Source organism: Sus scrofa, chromosome 2 (assembly GCF_054392235.1).
Source record: "Sus scrofa isolate SSC_HxYL_T2T_F1_AM1 chromosome 2, Sscrofa_HxYL_maternal_Yorkshire_Landrace_v2.0, whole genome shotgun sequence".
In the NCBI taxonomy this organism is placed as follows: domain Eukaryota; kingdom Metazoa; phylum Chordata; class Mammalia; order Artiodactyla; family Suidae; genus Sus; species Sus scrofa.
The window spans coordinates 68,100,750-68,122,746 of NC_139384.1; the positions used below are offsets into that span (position 1 = coordinate 68,100,750).

The window sequence follows — 21,997 nt, forward strand, 5'->3', positions numbered from 1 at the left end:
AATTTGGTCAATAAGCAGGTCTATCCACTGACTATTCGCTTCCAATTTTTCAGGAATCTTGAACACATCAGGGAGGCAGATATTTTAAAGACTCTTACAGTAACCTCTTTGTAAGAGAAATCTTAGCTGCTCTATTTATACTCTAGGCCTAAATGCTCATGCAATGAGTTCTGATAATTAGTGGTACTAGGGCAGGTACTAGAGAACAGCCCCAGGGCCTAAAGAAAGCAAAAAGGGGAAACTTTTCCCCTCCAGCTGGGAGAAATCAGGGGTGACAGAGGATGCTAATCCTTGCCCAGTAACAGGGACTTCTGCATGTACCAGGGCCTGAGCAACCTCCTTAGTCCCAAGGACAGTGTTTCCAAGCGTCACAGTCCACGGTCTTAAATGGGTCTCTGTAAAATCAGCAAATGCACGTGGAACACGGGCGCTCTGGGAGATGAGTCTCCCCTCTGCTGAACACACTTACCTGCAGGCATGCACGGGGAGATCCTTCGTGTAATAAGTATCCTCTTCATCCTCTTCAAAGTTCAACTCAGCCAACAACTGGCTGGTCTTGGCCACGCTGTCATCCACAGCCCCATTCTGGAGGATGCCCTCAGGTCCACCGACCTACAGCAGAATGGCAGCATCACTATGAAACACTGCAGCTTCTGGGCCTCAGCCCAGGCACATGGCTTTTCCCATGAGCAGCCACTTTCACGGAAACCCTCCCATGAAACTGGCCAGCTCTTCACTTTGAGACAGTTCAGCTTCTTCTGCTTTTGACTTTTCACACTCCCCTCTTCCCCATCAAACCTACCTGGCCAAAAACGGCATGGGTGACTGAGGTCATCCTGCCTGCTGCACAGCCAGGCCCAGCCTCATTTGGCCACAGAACCACAACCACAGCCAGGATGCTGAGGAAAACCCTCCGTTCCCACAGCCAAGGGCTACAAGGAGCAAGATGACTTTTTACAAACCAGTTATGGTCCCCCTGGAGACAGCTGCACAATGTCAGACAAGAGGGCCTGGAATCCCACCACAGTGGAGGGTCCTTCCAAAGCCTAAGCACCAGAAGAAAAAGTTGTGACTCCTGCAGATATGGGAATGCAGTTCTCTCATTACTCTGTGACTTCCCTCACTGTCAGTTCCCCTCTCCAGAAGGCAGCCTTTCTTAATGATGAATTAGAAATTGAATGTTAGGATCACCTTCCAAATTCAGGATATAATCTTAATAAATGTACTACCTTTTATATGTTATAACAGCAAAAACATACCAATAGGCAACTTTGGATAACTAAGTGGTGAATTTCAGAGGCACTTCTGCTGAGCTCAAACATTCATTCCTGGGCCCACAGACTCAGCTTGTCTGAAGGGAACAGGTGCTCCTAACGTTGCCATCCAGGAGCTGTACCTCAGATGGCAGTCAATGGTTGCCATCATCGCCCCCATAGCCCATCCAAGGCAAGGTGGGGTCAGGCAGCAGAAGCACTGCATGATGAAGGATGGCGAGGAATGAAAGGAGCCACAGGGGAGGCACCAGTTTCTCTGAGATGTGAGATGTGATCAGACACTGGCCTGGCTCCCATGCATAGCCCCTACCAAGAAGAGCCCGGGAACCCAAGCCACACCCAAGCCACACCATGTGGCTGGTTCAGGCCAGTCCCTGTCCACTGCTCCAGTCACCTATATGAGCCGAAGGACAATGCAGCGCCTAAAGAGGGCAACCAGAAACTGCGAAGATGCGCTTGGGTTGTCTAGAAGGCCAAAATCCATCTGTTTTATAATGGTCTCAGTCAGACCAGAACCCCATTTCACAGTGGCTGCCACCACTTTGATATACTTTTTTCAGAAGGTGATGACCAGATTAAACACAAGAAGACTATCCTTTCGGGGAAAAAAAATTTTTTTTCTCAAAAATGAAAAATCAGGAGTTCCCGTTGTGTCTAAGTGGAAACAAATCTGACTAGTATCCCTGAGAATGCAGGTTCGATCCCTGGCCTTGTTCAGTGGGTCAGGGTTAGGTCAAAGAACGAGCTCAGATCCCTCGTTGCTGTGGCTGTGGTCTAGGCCAACGGCTACAGCTCCAATTCAACCCCTGGCCTGGGAACCTCCATTTGCCATGGGTGTGGCCCTAAAAAGAAAAGAAAAAATCAACACTAACTTTTAGGTTTAGATGTAACAAAGATAATATTATTAACATCACCCCAAGCACCTTTTGGGGGATACCTCCCCTCACCCTTCTTTTTAGGGCCACACCCACAGCATAAGGAAGTTCCCAGGATAGGGGTCAAAATCCAAGCTGCAGATGCCAGCCTACACCACAGCCACAGCAATGCCAAATCCAAGTCGTATCTGCAACCTGCCGAGCAAGACTGCATCTTCACAGACACGATGTCGGGTTCCTAACCCACTGAGCCTCAACAGGAACTCCCTGATCTCCTTGTTTAAAAAATTGTAGGTGGTTCTGTGGCATTAAGTACATTCACATGGTTGTACAACCACTACTACTATCCATCTTCAGAACTTTCTCATCCCAAACCGAAACTCTGTCCATTCCCCCTTCCTCAGCCCCTGGCAATCTCCATTATACTTTTTCTATCCATAAATCTGACTACATCCAGGGATCTCATATAAGTGGAACTGTAGAGTATTTGTCCTTTATGGCTGGCTGAATTAACCTAGAATAATGCCCTCAAGGTCTATCCGTGTTACAGTATGTGTCAAAATGTCCTTTTTAAGGCTGAATAATATTCCATTGTATGGACATGCAACATTTTGTTTATCCATTCATCTGTCAATGAACACTTGGGTTGCTTCTACCTTTTGGCTGCTGTGACTGACGCTGCTATGAACATGGAGTGAAAATCTCTTCAAGTTCCTGTTTTCTTTTTCTTTCTTTCTTTCTTTCTTTTTTTTTTTTTTTTGTCTTTTTTTGCCTTTTCTAGGACCACTCCCATGACATATGGAGGTTCCCAGGCTAGGGGTCTAATCGGAGCTGTAGCGCCGGCCTATGCCACAGCCACAGCAATGCAGGATCCAAGCCACGTCTGCGACCTACACCACAGCTCACAGCAACGCCAGATCATGAACCCACTGAGCGAGGCCAGGGATCAAACCAGCAACCTCATGGTTCCTAGTCAGATTCGTTAACCACTGCACCACGATGGGAACTCCTCAAGTTCCTGTTTTCAATTCTTTAGGGTATATATCCAGAGTTGGAGCTGCTGGTTCATATAGTTATTCTGTTTAACTTTTTGAGGAACTGCCACACTCTTTTCCACAGCAGCTATAACATTCTACATTCCCATCAGTAGTGCACGTGGGTGGGCGGTAGAGTGCTAATTTCTCCACATCCTTTAACAAGTGTGAAAATACTTGTTATTTGTCTGTTTTTGATAGAAGCCATCCTAATGGTATGAGGTGATATCCCACTGTGGTTCTAATCTGCATTTCTTGGATTATTATGATGGTGAGTATCTTTTCATGTGCTTGTTGGCCATTTGTATATCTTCTTTGGAGAAAAGTCTATTTAAATGCTTTGCCCATTTTCAATCAGGTTGTTAAATTTTTTGCTGTGCTCTGAAATTCTGATAGCAGGTTACTGTTTCAAAAAGTCATCTCTCCATCTGGCAACTCTTCTGACATGTGCAGTGGCACTGCTGGGGTGACAATGCCAACAAGGAGCAGTGCATCTCTCAGTGTGACTCCCGAGGCACACATGTATTAATTTTCTGCAAGTGTGTGACCAGGTTATAGTACCTGGATTTCACTTCATGGCAGTGAAAGAACCATACAGATCATGCTATAGGAGATAGCTAAGAGGATGTGGGCCACAATCCTGAGCTCAGAATGGTATTTATGTTTTTAAATGGTTGGATTAAATACCTAATAATAGGTATTTGCTTCTTGTCCCACAAAGCCTTGAAACATTTACTACCTAGAACGTTTTAGAAAATGCTTGCCATGGAGTTCCCACTGTGCTGCAGTAGGTGAAGAATCCAACTGCAGCAGCTTGTGTCACTGTGGAAGCACAGATTCAATCCCCAGCCAGGCACAGGCTCAGATTCAATCCCTCACTCAGGACCTTCTATATGTCATGGGTACAGCCATTAAAGATAGCAGAGGGGAGAGGAGAAAATGCTTGCCAGAGTTCCCATTATGGCTCAGGATAAGAACCTGACTAGGATACATGAGGACACAGGTTCAATCCCCAGCCTCGCTCAGTGAGTTAAGGATCCGGTGTTGCCGAGAGCTGTGGTGTAGGTCGCAGACAAGGCCCGGATCCCGTGTTACCATGGCTGTGGTGTAGGCCGGCAGCTGGAGCTCTGATTCGACTCCTAGCCTGAGACCTTCCATATGCTGCAGGTTCAGCCCTAAAAAAAAGAGAGAGAGAGAGAAAATGCTTGCTGACATTTCTCCAAAGAAGACATATAGGTGGCCAACAGGGACATGAAAAGATGCTCAATATCTCTAATTATTAGAGAAATGCAACTCAAAATTACGATGAGGTATCATCTCACATCAGTCAGAATGCCCATGATTAAAAAGTCTACAAATAGGAGTTCTCACTGTGGTACAGTGGGTTAAGGATCTGGTATTGTCTCCGTAGTGGCACGGGTTTGATGACCCAGGAAGTTCCATACGCCACCAGTACAGAAAAAAATTAAAAAGTCTACAAATAATAAATGCTGGAGAGGGTGTGAAGAAAAATGAACCCTCCTGTACTGTTGGTGGGAATGTAAATTGTTGCCACCACTATGGAGAATATGGAGGTTCCTTAAAAAACCAAAAATAGACAGTTCCCTTGTGGCTCAGTGGGCTAAGGGTCCGGCAATGTCATAGCAGTGGTGCAGGTTCGATTGCTGGCCCAGGAACTTTCACACACCACAGGTGTGGCCAACCACCCCCCACCCCATGATCTCACAATCCCACTCCTGGGCATACATCAGGAGAAAACTCCAATTTCAAAAGATACATGCACCTTAATTTTCATAGCAGTACTATTTACAACAGTCAAGATATGAAAGAAACGCAAATGTCTACCAAGAGATGAATAAAGATACAGTATATGTATACGATGGAATACTACTCAGCCACAAAAAGAATGAAATGATGCCATCTGGAGCAACATGAATGGACCTATAGTATCATATTAAGTGAAGTAAGTCAGACAGATAAAGACTAATGTCATATGATATTGCTTACAAGTGGAATCTAAAGAAATGATAACAAATGAACTTGTTTACAAAACAGAAATAAAACTCATTCTGCTGTATAGCACAAGGAACTACGTCTAGTCACTTGTGATGGAACATGACAAAAGATAATGTGAGAAAAAGAATGTGTATGACTGGGTCACTTTGCTGTACAGTAGAAACTGACAGAACACTGTAAACCAACTATAATGGAAAAAATAAAAATCATTTAAAAAAGCAAAAAATAAAAAAATTAGGAAAGAATTATATGAAAAAAATAAAAATAAAAATCAATTCAACAAATTAAAAAAAAAACCTCAATGACACAGAAAACAAACTTATGGTTATCAAAGGGCCATAGAGGGGTGGGTGAGGGTTAATCAGGAGTTTGGGATTAATTATCAACTTTATACATAGCATACACACTGCTATGTTTAAAACATAAACAGGGGAATTTCCATCATGGCCCAGCGGAAAGGAATCCAACTAGAAACCAAGAGGTTGTGGGTGGTTGTGGGTTCAAACTCTGGCCTCATTCAGTGGGTTAAGAATCTGGCGTTGCTGTGAGCTGTGGTATAGGTCAAAGATGCATCTTGGATCCCACATTGCTGTGGCTGTGGTGTAGGCTGGCAGCTGTAGCTCGGATTGGACCCCTAGCCTGGGAACCTCCATATGCCATGGGTGTGGCCCTAAAAAAAGAAAACAAATAAACAAAACCAGATAAACAGGAATCTGCTATATAGCACAGGAAACTATATTATCTTATAGTAATCTATAATGGAAAAGAATCTAAAAAATTTATGTGTATATCTAATTATATATAAATATAATTGAATCGTTTTGCTATAAACCTGAAACTAACACAATAACTAACTACACTCTAATTTTAAAAAATGGTTAATTAAAGGGAGTTCCCATTGTGGCTCAGTGGGTTACAAATCTGACTAGTAACCACAAATATGCAGGTTCAAACCCTGGCCTCTCTCAGTGGGTTATGGATCCGGCGTTACCGTGAGCTGTGACGCAGATCACAGATAGGGCCTGGATCTGGTGTTGCTGTGGCTGTGGTGTAGGCCAGCAGCTGCAGCTCTGATTTGACTCCTAGCCTGGGAACTTCCGTGTGCTGCAGGTGTGGCCCTAAAAAGGTGGGAGTGGGGGAAGGGAACGAAGGAAGGAAGGAAGGAAGGAAGGAAGTGAGGGAGGGAGGGAGGAAAGAAAATGTTTGCCAACTTCTAGTGTAGAACTCCTAAAAATGTCTCATCAGGTTGCATAAGCTTTTATGTATAAAGAAATATTCTCAGTGATGTGTGCATCTTTGCTTTCCTGAAACATGAAAATTAATATATGGAGTAACTCAGAAACCTGTGTGCCACCAGATGCCCTCACTCTGCCCACTCCTGCTTCGTCCAAGGCCTCAGATCCTACACTTTGCCTTACTGAGAGAGGAATGTGTGAGGCTCTTAACAGAGCCTAACTAGCCATGTGGCAACCCTTTCTGCACCACACACACTCCTTCAGGCTTGTAAGGAGGAAGAGGTATAAGTGCGCTCTAGGAACTCTTAGAGACAACACAGTATGGACACAAAGTCAGATGAACACTCCCTCACCACCAGGCAAGGCAGGGAGGCCGGAGAGAGGAGCCCAGATCCTCTGAGGCCCAGTAGGCCCTCCAGCTGTGTGGCTGGGGAGAGTGGGTGTGTCCCTCCTCACAAGCATGTGTGTACACCACATGCACGTGTTCATATTGAACCCCCACCCAGCCCTACTCCTGCCCAGCTGTGACCTGATTACAACACAAAACTCCATTAGCTGGGTTCTTAGCTTCTCCTTCTACTCTCTGGAAAGTTTTATGATAAACATTAACTTCAAAAACACATTTGACCTTAGAAACTAAAATGAGTTAAAGCATTAAAGAGTACCTGGCACAGAGAAGGACCACAACCCAAGACAAGTGACATGATGGAAGAAGGAGAGGAGGGTCCTTGTCTGGCACAGGACTGAGGTTATCGATTTATCACCTCCAGCCAGGATCCCTGGGACCTGCTGGGCTCAAGAGGGAAAAGGCCTCCCTGCATCCTGGGGCTACCTGACCCCATCCACAGGCACCACGTTACTGGGTCTAGAAAGCCAGGGAAGCAGTACCCTCTCCACCTCTGCTCTGGACACTCACTACTGAAGTCCATCTATGAGCTGCTGAGCTGATCAAGGTCTTGCAGAAGTTTTCTGCCCAGAGAGTTTCTTATGACCCACTGCAGAACTCAGACTGTGCACATCAGGGCAGGAGGAAGAGGTTACTTCATGCCCACAGATGAAAAGCACATCAATTGAAAAAACTGCCACTAAATGTGCTGGTAAGAACTTTTAGACCACAAAATTTTTACCCCAAGTCTCCTAAGTGTTGTACCACTCAGCATAAAATAGACCTTTCTGCCCCTCAACCCGACTCTGTTGATGCCATAGGGCCTTGGCACATACTGTCCCCTTGGCTTCTGCACAGATGGCTCCTGGTCCTTCAGTCTCGGTCCACAGGGCGCCTCCCCTGACCTCATCTAAGGGGCCTCAGGGAGGCCGACTGTACCTGTCCTACTCCCAACTAGGACCCTAGCACCTAGAACTGAGCCCACAACCCAGGAGGCTCTCATAGTGTTGGCTGAATGAATACATCTTCTCATCTAAAAAATAAAGGTTGGGATATAAAATGACTCATCATTTGTTCTTTTATTCCAAGGTTTAAATAAAAACGAGTGAGAAATCGCCTTTCTTTCAAGTGACCTGAAACAAAGAGGAGCTATAGGGTCTCTGCGCTCTGCCTCAGGAAAAGACCAGTCTCCCTCAACTTTGGAAAGTTTCAAAACTACAGAGAATGAACATCACACACATCCACCACCTGGATTTACCAGCCGCTACATTTTGCTAAGCTTGCCCTCTCCCTCTTTTGCTCTGCACGTACACACTTTCATTTTCCTGATCCACTTCAGAATCACAGGTCTCAGGACAAGGGCTTTCTCCACATAACCACATTACAAGCATTACACTCAAGAATAATGCTGATATAATACTGCCACCTAATACGCATAGGCACATTTCCCCAACCTCCTAATAACGTCCTTTATAGTTATTAAAATCCAAGAACCAGTTAACAACTACACATTACTTGTGATGTCTCTTAGCCTTCCTTTTTTTTTTTTTTTTGTCTTTTTTTGTCTTTTTGCCGCTCCCGCACCATGTGGAGGTTCCCAGGATAGGGGTCTAATCGGAGCTGTAGCCGTCAGCCTACACCAGAGCCACAGCAACGCTGGATCTGAGCCACACCTGCAACCTCTACCACAGCTCACAGCAACGCCAGATCCTTAACCCACTGAACAAGGCCAGGGATCGAACGCACAACCTCATGGTTCCTAGTCAGATTCGTTAACCACTGAGCCACAACGGGAACTCCTCTCTTAGCCTTCTTTGGTCCATTAGTTTTAACCACAAGAAACTGTTGAGATTTGACTATATTTGACCTACAGCACATGGTCCCACTCATCACAGAGGTCCCTGGGCTCTGGATTAAAGGAGCCCCACTTGCCCCCCTTTCAGTCACATGCTGGGTCTACTCCTACAGTGCGTTTCAATGCTCAAGGGTATCCTCAACCTGTCCAGGGTGTCTGTAGCTCATCTTGGGTTGCCCCTGTCTGCCCAGCTTTGGGATCGGACACCCTTAAAGGAACTCAGATGGAATTCACCCATGCCTGCAGGGAGAAGCCAGAATGTGAGAAGAGGTTCAGTCCAGAAGGCAGGACACCTCAAAGGACAATGACCTGGACTGAATCCTGGCTCAACGGCATGAACACACAAGAGAAGAGGGAGGGGCTGCCTAGATCTGGGCTGGAGACATGACAATCGCATTAACGCTAGATCGCACAGGGGTCTAGACCAGGTAAATAATCTGATTGTAGAGAAAGGGAAGCCCCACGTATTAGATGATCCTGGAAAATTACTCTTGGTGCTGTTCAGCTGACAAGAGCAGTGTGGCTATGAAGGAGAGATGCCCTTTTTATGTTTTAGAAATGCATGCTAAATATTATAGGTCAAAAATGGTTGCGTGGCACTAATTCATATGACTCAACCTCAGAAGAATGAAACGATGAGTTGAATTTGCTTTAAAACACTTCAGTGAAGAAAAAGAAAAAAGGAAGAAAGAAAAATCTTCACAATCATCAAAAAGACTGATGGGCAGGGTTTGCTTTATTTACTTATATATGAAAGACTTCATAATAAACATTTTTACACGCTATGGATGGTCAAGGTGGCTTCCTGGAATCAGTGTTAGCTCTGTAGAGCCATGTACTTGAAAGACCAGCACAACTCTGACCAAATGCCTTTTGTCCAGGATGAGAAAAGCCACCTCTCCATGCTGACTGTCATCCCTGGCAGCTGAGCACTACGGTAGACAGGAAAGTACTATCCACAGGTGTGACAAAGAACTACAAGTGCATAGCTCAGCTACCAGTTTCCTGGTGAGGCCTCTCCCGCCTGCAAGGCCTCTCACCTGGCTCTCAGGGCAGCTCCTCCAAAACCAGCACCATCCTCGCTCATACCTTCCACAAGAAGGGAGCCCTGCCTCAGCCTGTGGGTGGGGGGAGGGATCCTGCAAACTAATGAAAATCACCATGGACAGGAACTCTAGGGGAGTCATGCATACTTGGGGACAATGGGGTACCCAGGCCATAACAAATATGTGCTGAGGAGAAGTGGCCACTGTGGCCACCTGGTACTGTGGTAGTACACACGCACTCGCATGCAAAGGCATACATTTGACCCCAGTGCTCTCTGCCCAAGCTCTCTACACTCTGGCACCTCTCTTTGCATCTAAGGGCCTTTCCTTTCAAGATGAGGTCACAGCACCAGTCAGCAGCAACACCAGGCTTCAGGATCCAGCCCGAGCCCCTTGGCGTGGACACAGGCCCTTGCCAACACCCATTATTCTTCCATGCCAAGCCCTCTGTCTATTCCCTCCACCCAGTGGATGCACCTTCCTGAACAACTCAAGGACCACCACTCACAAAGGCTTTCCCTTTGCAGGGCAGACCATTCCCTCTTCAAGGCACTCACTGTGCCTAGGGTCAAATGCAGACTGGGCCGAACCTACCATTTCTAACAAAGCAGCTGCAGTTGGCAATGGACTCACTTCGACGCCCAGCCCTCTGGGAGCACAGCAAGACAGGGAAGCAGAAGTACGGAGAGGAGGATGGTACTGACAGCCTGAGAGTCAGTGTGGAGCGGACGAAAGGAAATGTGAACAGACACATGAGAGCTCTCAGGCTCACCCTCTGAGCATTGTGGCCAGGCTTCAGGTCCTGTCTCTGAAGCCCAGTACAGAACCAGGTACATAGGTGGCAGCGCTCCCTAATGTGTGACCAGGAGTGGCTAAGCAAGGGGTCATCCATTTCCCCACATTAGAGCTTTAACAAGAGACCACCAAGATTAGCACGACAAATACAGAAGAGGAAAGGAAAGGTGGCATATAAGAGAAATCAGATAGTAAGTGACTATCCTGATGGTTGCAGAGTCCAGGAAATTTACTTTAAAAAAAAACAAAACAACAAACCACACACTCAGAACTGAACACAAAAACAAGAACTCTCTGGTACAACATCATATCTCAGTAAAGCTGTTAGAAAGATATCTCTTTTTTGATTATGGGAGCTAGACTGATTGAACTTTGTTCTTCTGTTAATATTGGTATGGTATTAGTGTTAACTTTTCCCCCATCATGCCAAATCTGGGTAAAGAAATTAACTTCGTAAATACAATTAGAAGTTATTTCACTTATTCTGCACTAACCGACATGGAACTCCCTTTCTCTTAATCACTAGGAGAGTCTTAAACATTTGGAGCCAAACCCCAGAAATCCAATTTAAAAAAAGGGCTAGCTGAACACTTGCCAGAGCTCCAATGAAGTTAGCAGCATCTTATCTCTTAATTTTCTTAAAGCAGTACTTATGCCACAGCTGTACTAACTGAGTGTTCACAAAACCAAAAGAAAAGGCCCACTCAAATTTTAAACTCACCATTTTTAGGAACTCCAGGACTGTATGGAACTCATTCCTTATCACAAGGTAAGGGTCAGGAAGCAGAAGATGATCTGTTTACCTCGATAGTCAAGGATATGTCAGAAGAGCCTTCCATGAATTCTGAAGCAGCCAGGTTCTGAAGACTAGGTAGCAACTCTTTACAACCTTATAAATTGACACACGTCAATGTATGTAAACACCCGTGAATCCATCGATCAAGATAATGAACACATCTATCACCCCCAGTCTCTTCCCGCTTTTCTCATTCCTCCCTCCTTTCTTCCCCTCCCCACAACCACTGATGTGCTTTTTAAAACCAAACAGGTCACCTCAGCACTTTCTAGAGTTTTATATCAAAAGAATCATAGAGTACATACTCTTTTTATTTTGAGTGCATCTTTCATTCAGTGTATTTTGTTTTTGTTTTTGTTTTTTGTCTTTTTTGCTATTTCTTTGGGCCGCTCCTACGGCATATGGAGGTTCCCAGGCTAGGGGTCGAATCGGAGCTGTAGCCACCAGCCTAAGCCAGAGCCACAGCAACACAGGATCCGAGCTGCGTCTGCAACCTACACCACAGCTCACAGCAACGCCGGATCGTTAACCCACTGAGCAAGGGCAGGGATCGAACCCGCGACCTCATGGTTCCTAGTTGGATTCGTTAACCACTGCGCCACGATGGGAACTTCCATTCAGTGTATTTTGGAATGTATCCATGTTGCTGTGTGTATCAATGGCATGTTCCTTTTTTTGTTTGGTAGTGTTCTCAACTCTTAAGATTTTCACCATAATTCCAGTGTTTGGAGGAAATACAATAATAGCAACAATCAAGAATAAATATTCCAACTAGGCAGACCAGAAGGTTTGGAACACCATCTATTATGCAAAGGACTTCTGAAATTACCTTTCCCTGCCCTTTGAGGGGTAGGGGAAGGGGCTACAAAAGGGTCAAAGGCTCAAAAGATAACTGCCCCTTTATTTTAAGGACACTTGGCAAGGCCATGTCAGTGCTTTTTATCCCAGGATCTCAAGGGCTTTGATAAATATCAATTTCATTTCATAAACAAGAAAACAAATGCTATTTGAGCCAATGCAGAACTCAGCAGGCATCAGCTTGGCCTGCCATTCTCCCACCCATCCTGGCCATGACACACATGTGTTACCTAAACAAACTTTCAGGTAAAACCAACTGTGCAAAACTGGCAGTCAAGACATATCAAAAGTGGCTACACATTGGAAAACAGTCTGGCAGGCCCTGAAAACCACATGCAGTTGTTTCCAGACCACCCAGTAGTTTCACTGAAGGCTTACACCCACACAGAAACTTGTACACAGATGTTCACAGCTGCATTCTTCATAACAGCTAAAAATGGAAACAATCCAAATGTCCACCAACAGGTAAGAGGATAAACAAAATGTGGTCTGTCCATCTATGGAATATTACTCAGTCATCGAAAGGAATGGAGCACATGCAACATGAATGAACCTTGAAAACAGGCTCAATGAAAGAACCAAAGACCACATACTGTATGATTCCACTTATATGGAATCATACCGAGGAGATAAATCCAGAGAGAAAAAACAGCGGTTGCTTGGAATTGGAGAAGGGAGGACTGACAGACTAAGCGATGTGGGATTTCTTTTTACAGTGATGCAAATGTCATAAAATCAACTGTGGTGGTGGCTGTGCAACTCTGAATGTACTAAAACCACTGAACTGCTCACTTTGAATGGGTGAAGTATATGGTACATGAACTCTATCTCAATAAAGCTGTGAAATGAAAGTGGATGCATAGCATGTGACAATTCACAGCCACTCAGCCAGTAAGATAAAATCAAAAGGCACTCAGAATAGAAGCCCCATCATACAGCTGGTTACACAGACAAGTCTGAAGACAAATAAGGAAAATCTTCCCAAATGTTGTAGGCAGCCAATGCCTCCAACTGGCACAGGAGATACTCAATTTTTTTCCACTTTCTGGTTCTATTCAGACTCTCCTGCCCCCAAATCCAAAGCTTCCTCTTGTGACTCCAAGGATATTACTCCCCAAAATACAAATCCAAAGTTAGGCTACAGAGTTAAAGTAAGGAAGGACAAACCGTTTTGATGTCATCAGAATTCAAATGAGTTCAACTATAATGTTTCCCTCCAGTGGAGTGTTTTAATGCTCTTATTTAGTACAGTTCAATGGTCAGGTGCAGGAAAAGTAATCAATTATTGCAACTAAAAGAGGACACGCCCCCACAATTAACCGAAAACAGAAACCAAGGACCAAAACTACAACTTGGAGCTGCCCAGGTTTGCTGTTTTATAGGCTACAGTTTAAAAAGGATTTGCAATAAAACAATTACCTTTCACAACCCTGAGCTACCATAGGTCATGACACACTGCTCAACCAAGAGATTTTTATCCTCAGCTTCCCGGACATGGTGGACGCAAATTATAGACAACACTATCAGGTCTATCCGTTCATACAGAAGTCCAATTTCACATATGTCTAAAGGTAACCAAATAAGAGCTGTTACCCCCATTTTAAAGTTGTGGGAACAAATCTACAAGGTATGAAACTACAAGTGTTATCAAGAGTCTCTGGTGGCTCATTCATGTCTCCATGCAAACTTTCCCCTCTAACTTCCCCCATCATATGTAAACAAAACTGAAAAAACATACATACATGCACACCTGTTCTCCCTGATGCCCCCACCCATCAAGCATCTATTTTTAAGGAATCTGAGGTTAGAATGAGTCAAATGTTTTTTGCTTCTATTAGGGGCTAAGAGAAAGTCCAAGTGGGTGGTCTACCCATGGGAGTGACTCAACCAACTACAATGTAAGCCCCCTTCCCCAGGACAGGGTCTAAGCTCACTCTGGCTGAGGACAGGTTGGCTCCCCAAGATCTGACGGTGGGTCCTCATGTCAAGGGACACCTGCAACAAGGCAAGCCCTATATCTCCTCCACGGCTGAGAATTCAGGAAAATAAAATCAAAGGAGGTACCAGGCAAAGAAATGGAATCTGAGATTCAGAAGATGATGGCTACATTCCCAAGTGAGCCCAGTTCAAGACCACAGCCAGCCCCCTTGCCCACCCTAGGGCAGGGCCCCAGATCCAGGAAGTGTATGCCCAATACTTCTCATAACACAAACCCAAATTTAAAATAGTCTTCACATCATTAAGAACAAAAGTCTCTGACGTGGCAGACCAATTTAAGTAAAACCCACCACTATTACCCCGTTGGAGGAACAAACTCAAACCCAACTTTTCCAAGGCAGGGCTGCGGAGTTACGTAACAGGTCGGTTTCAGCAACAGGCAATGCCAGAAAGAAAAACAAAACGCAAACTGCCTCCTGAATAATCTTAAAAGCCAACGAGTATGGGGTTCACGACTGGAGGCAAAAGTTCCGTTTCTGCTGGGGGAGCCTCGACCCTCCTCTCACCAGCGTCCCTGAGCCCAGGGAAATCTGAATCCGCCGCTCAGTGGGCATAAGAGGGGTAAGGGAGAGTGCTCTGAAGGTTCCGACCACAGGTAAGGGGGTGGGGCAGGGCGGTCGGATCAGCCAGAGGAGGGGACCGGAGCAGATCACCGACCCAGCTGGAGAACTCGGGGACAGGTCATCCCCGACTTGGCCAAAGACAGACCCGGAAGGGGACTTGGGACAGATCGCGTAAGACCTAGCCTGAACGAGATCCTGAAATCACCCGGACGCAACCAGAGCAGGACTTGAGGTAGGTTTGCCTGGATCCGGCTGGAGAGCGGGAGCCGGGGCAGGTTACTCCGGGGACGTCCTGAATGGGAGAGACCCCGCCAGGTTACTCCAGGCCCGACTGGAGTTTGAAACACGAGCACATCAGCCTCTGCCCCGATGGAGGGGGAGCCAGGGCAGGTTCCCGGCCGCCGAGGCCTGGCCCCATCTTCCGGCGCCGCCATGTGCCGCTCACCTGAGCGTCGAGCTGTCCGGCGGCCGCGCCCGGCCCCGCGCCGACCGGGGCCCCAGCGCCTCCACCTCCAGGACCACCGGGGGGCGTCTGCGTCTGGCTGGGGAGGGTGAAGTCGGTAAACTCGAACTCGGAGCCCTGCGTGTCGGCGCCGAGGAGCTCGGCCTCCTCGGTATCCAGGAAGGTGAGCGTCTGAGAGCTGGGCCCGTACGCCTCCACGCTCATGGTGCCGCCGCGTAGGGCCCTCAGGCCGGCTCCGCGCCGCACTCGAGCCCGCCGCTGCGCTGAGGCCTAGGCCGCAGGTCTTGGGCAGCCGCCGCCGCCGCCGCCGCCGCCGCCGCCGCCGCGCCCGCGCTCCTGGACAAGATCAAAACGCCCGCCGCGGTGCGAACCGGGTCGAGAGCCACGCGCGCCGAGCCGCCGCCTCTGCCGCTGAGCCCCTCAGTACCACCGCTTCCTTCGGAGCCGCCCGCCCTCGCAGCCCCCGGCAGGAACCGCCGCCGCCGCCGTGCGCGTGCGCGAGCCCGACGCCGCCGCAGGTGCGCGTGCGCGAGCCCGACGCCGGCGCAGACGAACGCGCTCCTCGAGGACGCCTCCTACCGCGCCCGGACTCCCGGAGCTGAGTGGGCCGACAGAACGCGCAGCGCGCAAGCGCGGGAGGCGGGGCTTCCAACCGTCTTCCCGACGGCGGCTCGAGAAGCTAGTCTCGCTCCAACCGCTCCTCCGTGGCGCCTGGGCAGCGGATGGTGTAGATGTGGTGGTCCTTGCCCTTAGGGGCGGCGACAATGTCTTGGGTTAATTGACCGCCAACTGAATACCTTACACAGGTGGAACCCAGCTGGGGAAGCTTGTCGAGGACGGTGCGGTGCGTCCCCATCTTTTAGAGAATCTTCCTGGGCCTGTTTCCTCACCTTTAAAATGGGGATGCCTGGCACATAGTAGCTGCTCAGTGTGCATTTGTTGAATAAATTAGTGGGGACAGCCCTTAGCACAGCACATAGCACGCAGAAATGGTGGTTGCAGCAGTTCTGTACAATTATAATATTATTCAGAGGCAGTATATAACAAAGCACTTGGGAGCACTTGCTCAGGTTTGAAATCCAGACCTGGCCACCTACTGGCTGTGTGACTTTGTGCAAATGATTTCACGTCTCAGCCTAGGATTTCCTCCGCTGGGAAAGGGAAATAATAACCATTAAGATGGGCTGAGGGGAGTGCCGGTAGTGGCTCAGTGGAAACAAATCTGACTAGGAATAATGAGGATGCAAGTTTGATCCCTGGCCTCCTCAGTGGGTTAAGGATCTGGCATTGCTGTGAGCTGTGGCCTAGGCTGCAGACATGGCTTGAATCTGGAGTTGCTGTGGCTGCAGCAAAGGCCAGCAGCCGTAGCTCCAATTTGACCAATAGCCTGGGAACCTCCATATGCCGCCACTTCGGCCCTGATCTGAGGAATGTCTGTGACCCATACCACAGCTGATGGCAATTCCAGATCCTTAACCCACTGAGCGAGGCCAGGAATGGAACCCACATCCTCATGGATGCTAGATTGGGTTTCTTAACCACTGAGCCATGATGGGAGGTCCCTCTCGGAGTTTTAAATGCATGCCCTACCCTGCCTTTGATCTAGCAATTCCACTTCTAAGGATATCCTCTTATTTCCTACATATACTCACATTCGCAAAATGGCACTGTGGGAGTTCCTGTCGTGGCGCAGTGGAAACTAATCTGACTAGGAACTATGAGGTTGTGGGTCCGATCCCTGGCCTCACTCAGTGGTTAAGGATCCATCGTTGCCATGAGCTGTGGTGTAGGTCTCAAACGAGGCTCAGATCCCGCGTTGCTGTGGCTGTGGTGTAGGCTAGCAGCTGTAGCTCTGATTAGACTACTAGCCTGGGAACCTCCATATGCGCAGGTGCGGCCCTAAAAAGACACACACAAGAAAAGACAAAATGGCACTGTGGGTGATAAACTAAAACATAACCATTTAACACAAAAGAAAGCAATAAAGGAGAAATTGGGGGGAAAAGATACCACATATAGAAATAAATGGCAGAAATAAGTCCCTATGAGTAATTTATTAAATGTAAATGATTAAACTCTCCACTTAAAAAAGGAGTTCCCATTGTGGCTCGGTAGTAACGAACCTGACTAGTATCCATGAGGACTCGGGTTCAATCCCTGACCTCGCTCCGTGGGTTAAGGATCAGGCATTGCCATGAACTGTGGTGTAGGTCACAGACACGGCTTGGATCCCACATTGCTGTGGCTGTAGTATAGGCTGACAGCTACAGCTCCAATTTGACCCCTAGCCTGGGAACTTCCATATGCTGCAGATGTGGTCCTAAAAAGACAAAGAAAAAAAAAAGAAGAAGTTGTCAGAATTGATTTGTTTTTTAAAAAATCGTGATCCAACTATGCTGTCTTACAGGAGACTCGCTATAGATTCCAAGACAAGTAGGTTGGAAGTAAATGGATAGAAAAGATATTCCATGCAAATGGTAACCAAGAGAGAGCTGGATTAGCTATGATAATACCAGATAAAACCGATGTTAAGGACTTCCCATTGTGGTGCAGCAGAAACGAATCCAACTAGAAACCGTGACATTGTGGGTTCGATCCCTGGCCTCACTCAGTGGGTTAAGGATCTGGCGTTACTGTGAGCTGTGGTGTAGGTCACAGACAGAGCCCAGATCTGGTGTTGCTGTGATTGTGGCATAGGCTGGCAGCTGAAGCTCCGATTGGACCCCTAGCCTGGGAACTTCCATATGCCATGGGTGCCCTAAAAAGACATAAGACCAAAAAAACAAAACAAAACAAAACAAAAGACGTTAAGACTAAAATTGTACTTGAGACGAAGAACATCATATAAGGATAAAAGTTTTTATCTATCAGAAAGAAATAACAATTATAAACATGAAAACACCTAACAACAAAGCCCCAAAATACATGAAGCAAAATATGATAAATTGGAAGGAGATATAAACAATTCAATAGTAACTATGGTTTACTATAGAGGAAGGGAGTTAAAGGTTTAAAGAGATTGAAATGTTAGAATGCATTTTTCACTTAAGACATTCTCACCCATCCTGGGAGGGTCCAGGGGACACAACTTTCAACTGTGAGAAATAAATTCGTGAGGGGAACACCAGCTTCCTAGAAGAGTTCTGTGGTCTCTCCTTCTGCTCTCTCTCTCTCTCCCTCTCCCTCTATCAAAATTTACAGCAGTAATTGCTGCCACTGAATTGGAAAACCTACATGTAATCACAGAAATTGAAACTTGAGATGGCACAGGCCAAGTCATGGCACCCAACCACCAAAGGCAAGATGGTTGTGGTTATCATCATGGATAGCAGAGTCAAGCAGCAATCAGAATAGTCTAACCCACAGAGACCTATGGCATTGGCTAGTTGATTGTAGTGTTCCTAAAAGTGAAATAAATGGGGAGCCTACTAAATTCTTATTTGATCTGTTTAAACAGAAAAGTTCTAGGTCAAGTGAACAAAAGTCTAACTTGCATCATGTCCTTTCAATCAATTCTCAGACTTGATGCATTTCACAAACCTAGAACCTCTTTAATGAAGAGGATGCTGGTACCCTTTGAGGAAGGACCCTGGTACACTAGCAAAAATTGGTATGTTATCTTTCTCCCAGTCTTCCCCAATGGGACGTATGGTCCTTTACCAAGGTGCATATGCACTGGGAAAAAGGAAATAATTAGAACTTTCAGGGATTATTAGACACTGGCTCTGGACCAGCACTAATTCCAGAAGACCCAAAATATCACTGTGATCCACCAGTCAGGATAGGGGCTTATGGAGGTCAAGTTATCAACAGAGTTTTAGCTGGTCCCACTCACAGTGGGTCAGTTGTTCCCTGAACCCATTCTGTGGTTATTTCCTCAGTTCTAGATTCCGCAATTGGAATAGATACACTTAGCAGCTGGCAGAATCCTCACATTTGTTCCTTAACGCTGGAGTGAGGGTTATTATGGTGGAAAAGTTCAGCTGAAAGAGAACTGTCTCTTCCTAAGAAAATAGTAAACCAAAAACAATACTGCATTCCTGGAGGGATTGTAGAGATTGGTGCCACCACCTAGGACTTGAAAGATGCAGTTGAATGTATATCCCCATTCAACTCTGCCATCTAGCCTGTGCAGAGGACAGCTGGAGCTTGGCCAATGACAGTGGATTATCACAAGCTTAACCAGGAGTTCCATTGTGGCTCAGCGGGTTAAGAGCCCAATTAGAATCCATGAGGAGGCATGTTCGGTCCTTGGCCTCACTCAGTGGGTTACGGATCCCATGTTGCCACAAGCTGCGCATAGACTGCAGATGCAGCTTGGATCTGGTGTTGCTGTAGCTGTGGCATAGGCTGCAGCTCTGATTTGACCGCTGGCCTGGGAACTTCCACCTGCTGCAGGTGCAGTCATAAAAATAAAAATAAATTTGGAGTTCCCGTTGTGGCGCAGTGGTTAGTGAATCTGACTAGGAACCATGAGGTTGCAGGTTCGATCCCTGGCCTTGCTCAGTGGGTTAAGGATCTGGCGTTGCCGTGAACTGCGGTGTGGGTCGCAGACGAGGCTCAGATCCTGCGCTGCTGTGGCTCTGGTGTAGGCCCGGCAGCTACAGCTCCAATTAGACCCCTAGCCTGGGAACCTCCATATGCCACGGGAGTGGCCCTAGAAAAGACCAAATAAATAAATAAATAAATAATTTTTAAAATATAAAAATAAATAAAAACAATCTTAACCAGGTGGTAACTCTGGTTGTAGCTGCCGTACCAGATGTGGTTTCATTTCTTGAGCAAATGAACACATTCTTGGTACCTGGTATACAGCGATACAGTTGGCAAATGCCTCTTTCTCAATCCTTGTCTAAGACCCACCAGAAGTAGTTTGCTTTCAGCTGGCAAGTCCAGCAATACATCTTTACTGTCCTACCTCAGGGGAACATCAACTCTCCAGCCATATGTCATAATTTAGTTCACAGCAAACTTAATCATCTTTCCCTTTTACACGATGTCACATTGGTCCAGTATATGGATGATATTTTGATGATTGGACCTAGTGAACAAAAAGTAGCAACCATTCTGGACTTACTGGTAAGATATTTTCATGTCAGAGGTTAGGAAGAAATCCAACGAAAATGTAGGGCTAGAGTTCCCTTGGGGGGCAGCAGGTTAAGGATTTGGCATTGTCACTGCAGTGGTTCAGGTCACTGCTGTGGTGTGGGTTTGAGCTCTGGCCTGGGAACTTTCCATAGGTGCAGCCAAAAAAAAAAAAATCAAATGCCTTCTAGTTCAGTGACATTTCTAAGGATCCAGAGGTTTAGGCCATGTTGAGGTGGCTAAGTTGTCACATCTGGCCCCATCTGCCACCAAGAGAGGGGGAGAATACTTAGGGTCCTCTTTGGATTTTGGAGGTACCTTTCCTCACTTGGGTGTGTTACTCTGGCTCATTTACTGAGTGACCTGAAAAATTGCTGGGTTTGAGTGGGGCCCAGAACAAGAGAAGGCTCTGCAATAGGTCCAGGCTTCTGGCTAAGCTGTTCTGCCACTTGGACCGTAAGATCCAGGACATCCAATGGTGCTCAGAGTGTCAGAGGCAGATAGAGATGCTGTTTGGAGGTTTTGGAAGCCCACATAGGTGAATCACAGCATAAGCCCTTAGGAGCAAAGCTCTGCCATCCTCTTCAGGTAAATACTCTCCTTTCAGGAAACAGCTTTAGGGCTGCTCCTGGGCCTTGGTAGAGACTACACCTTTCACCAGGAGCCACCAAGTTACCATGAGATCTGAGCTGCCCATCATGAACTGGCTATTGTTTTACCCATCAACCCACAAAATCAGGTGTGCACAGCAGCATTCCATCATCAAAAGGAAGGGGTAGATAGACAAGATCAGGCCCGAGCAGACCCTGAAGGCACAGTAAAGTTACCTGAAAAAGTGGCCCAAGTGTCCATGGCCCCCACTTCTGTTCCACTGCTGTCTCTTTCCCAGCCTGAACCCACAGTCTCATGCAAGACTTTCCTATCATCGGTCAACAGAGGAAGAGAGATCTCAGACAGTCCTTGTGATATGCAGGCACCACCCAAAGTGGACAGCTGCAATTCTACGGCCCCTCTCTGTGACAACCTTGAAGGACAGCTGTGAAGGGACATCCTCCTGGTGGGCAGAACTTCAACCAATGCACTTAGTTGTTCATTTTGCGTAGAAGGAGAAATATGGAGTTCCCGTCGTGGCGCAGTGGTTAACGAATCCGACTAGGAACCATGAGGTTGCGGGTTCAGTCCCTGCCCTTGCTCAGTGGGTTAACGATCTGGCGTTGCTGTGAGCTGTGGTGTAGGTTGCAGACGCGGCTCGGATCCTGCGTTGCTGTGGCTCTGGCGTAGGCCAGTGGCTACAGCTCCGATTCAACCCCTAACCTGGGAACCTCCATATGCCGCGGGAGCGGCCCAAGAAATAGCAAAAAAGACCAAAAAAAAAAAAAAAAAAGGAGAAATGTGTGATTATACACCAATTCATGGGCTATAGCCAGTGGTTTGTGGATGTCAGGGACTTGGAAGGAACATGATTGGAAAATTGGGAACAAAGAGGTCTGGGGAGGAGGTATGTGGATAGACATCTCTGAACTGGGGAGGCTGGGTGGGTATGTGAAGATATTTGTGTCCCCTGTGAATGCTCATCAGTGGGTGAACTCAACAGAGAAGGATTTTAATAATCAATGAGACAGGATGTTCTGTGAACACCCGTCAGTCTCTTTCCCCAGCCACTCTTGTCACCACCCAAGGGAACACTCATGAACAGTGGTCATGGTGGCAGACATGGAG

General features: G+C 46.9%; 1 protein-coding gene across 2 annotated transcripts in view; it reads right to left on the minus strand.

Annotated features, from left to right (window-relative positions):
- UPF1 (UPF1 RNA helicase and ATPase) overlaps window positions 1-15,684 on the minus strand; it is a 38,498-nt gene extending 22,814 nt beyond the window's left edge. For both annotated transcript variants that reach the window (XM_021083471.2, XM_021083470.2), the window contains exons 1-2: window positions 15,176-15,684; window positions 470-612 (exon numbers count right to left, since the gene is read on the minus strand). In XM_021083471.2, the coding sequence (XP_020939130.1) occupies window positions 470-612; window positions 15,176-15,397 (365 nt within the window). In that variant the 5' untranslated portion in view covers window positions 15,398-15,684. The remainder of the gene's footprint in view (window positions 1-469; window positions 613-15,175) is intronic.
- Window positions 15,685-21,997: the final 6,313 nt, after the last annotated feature.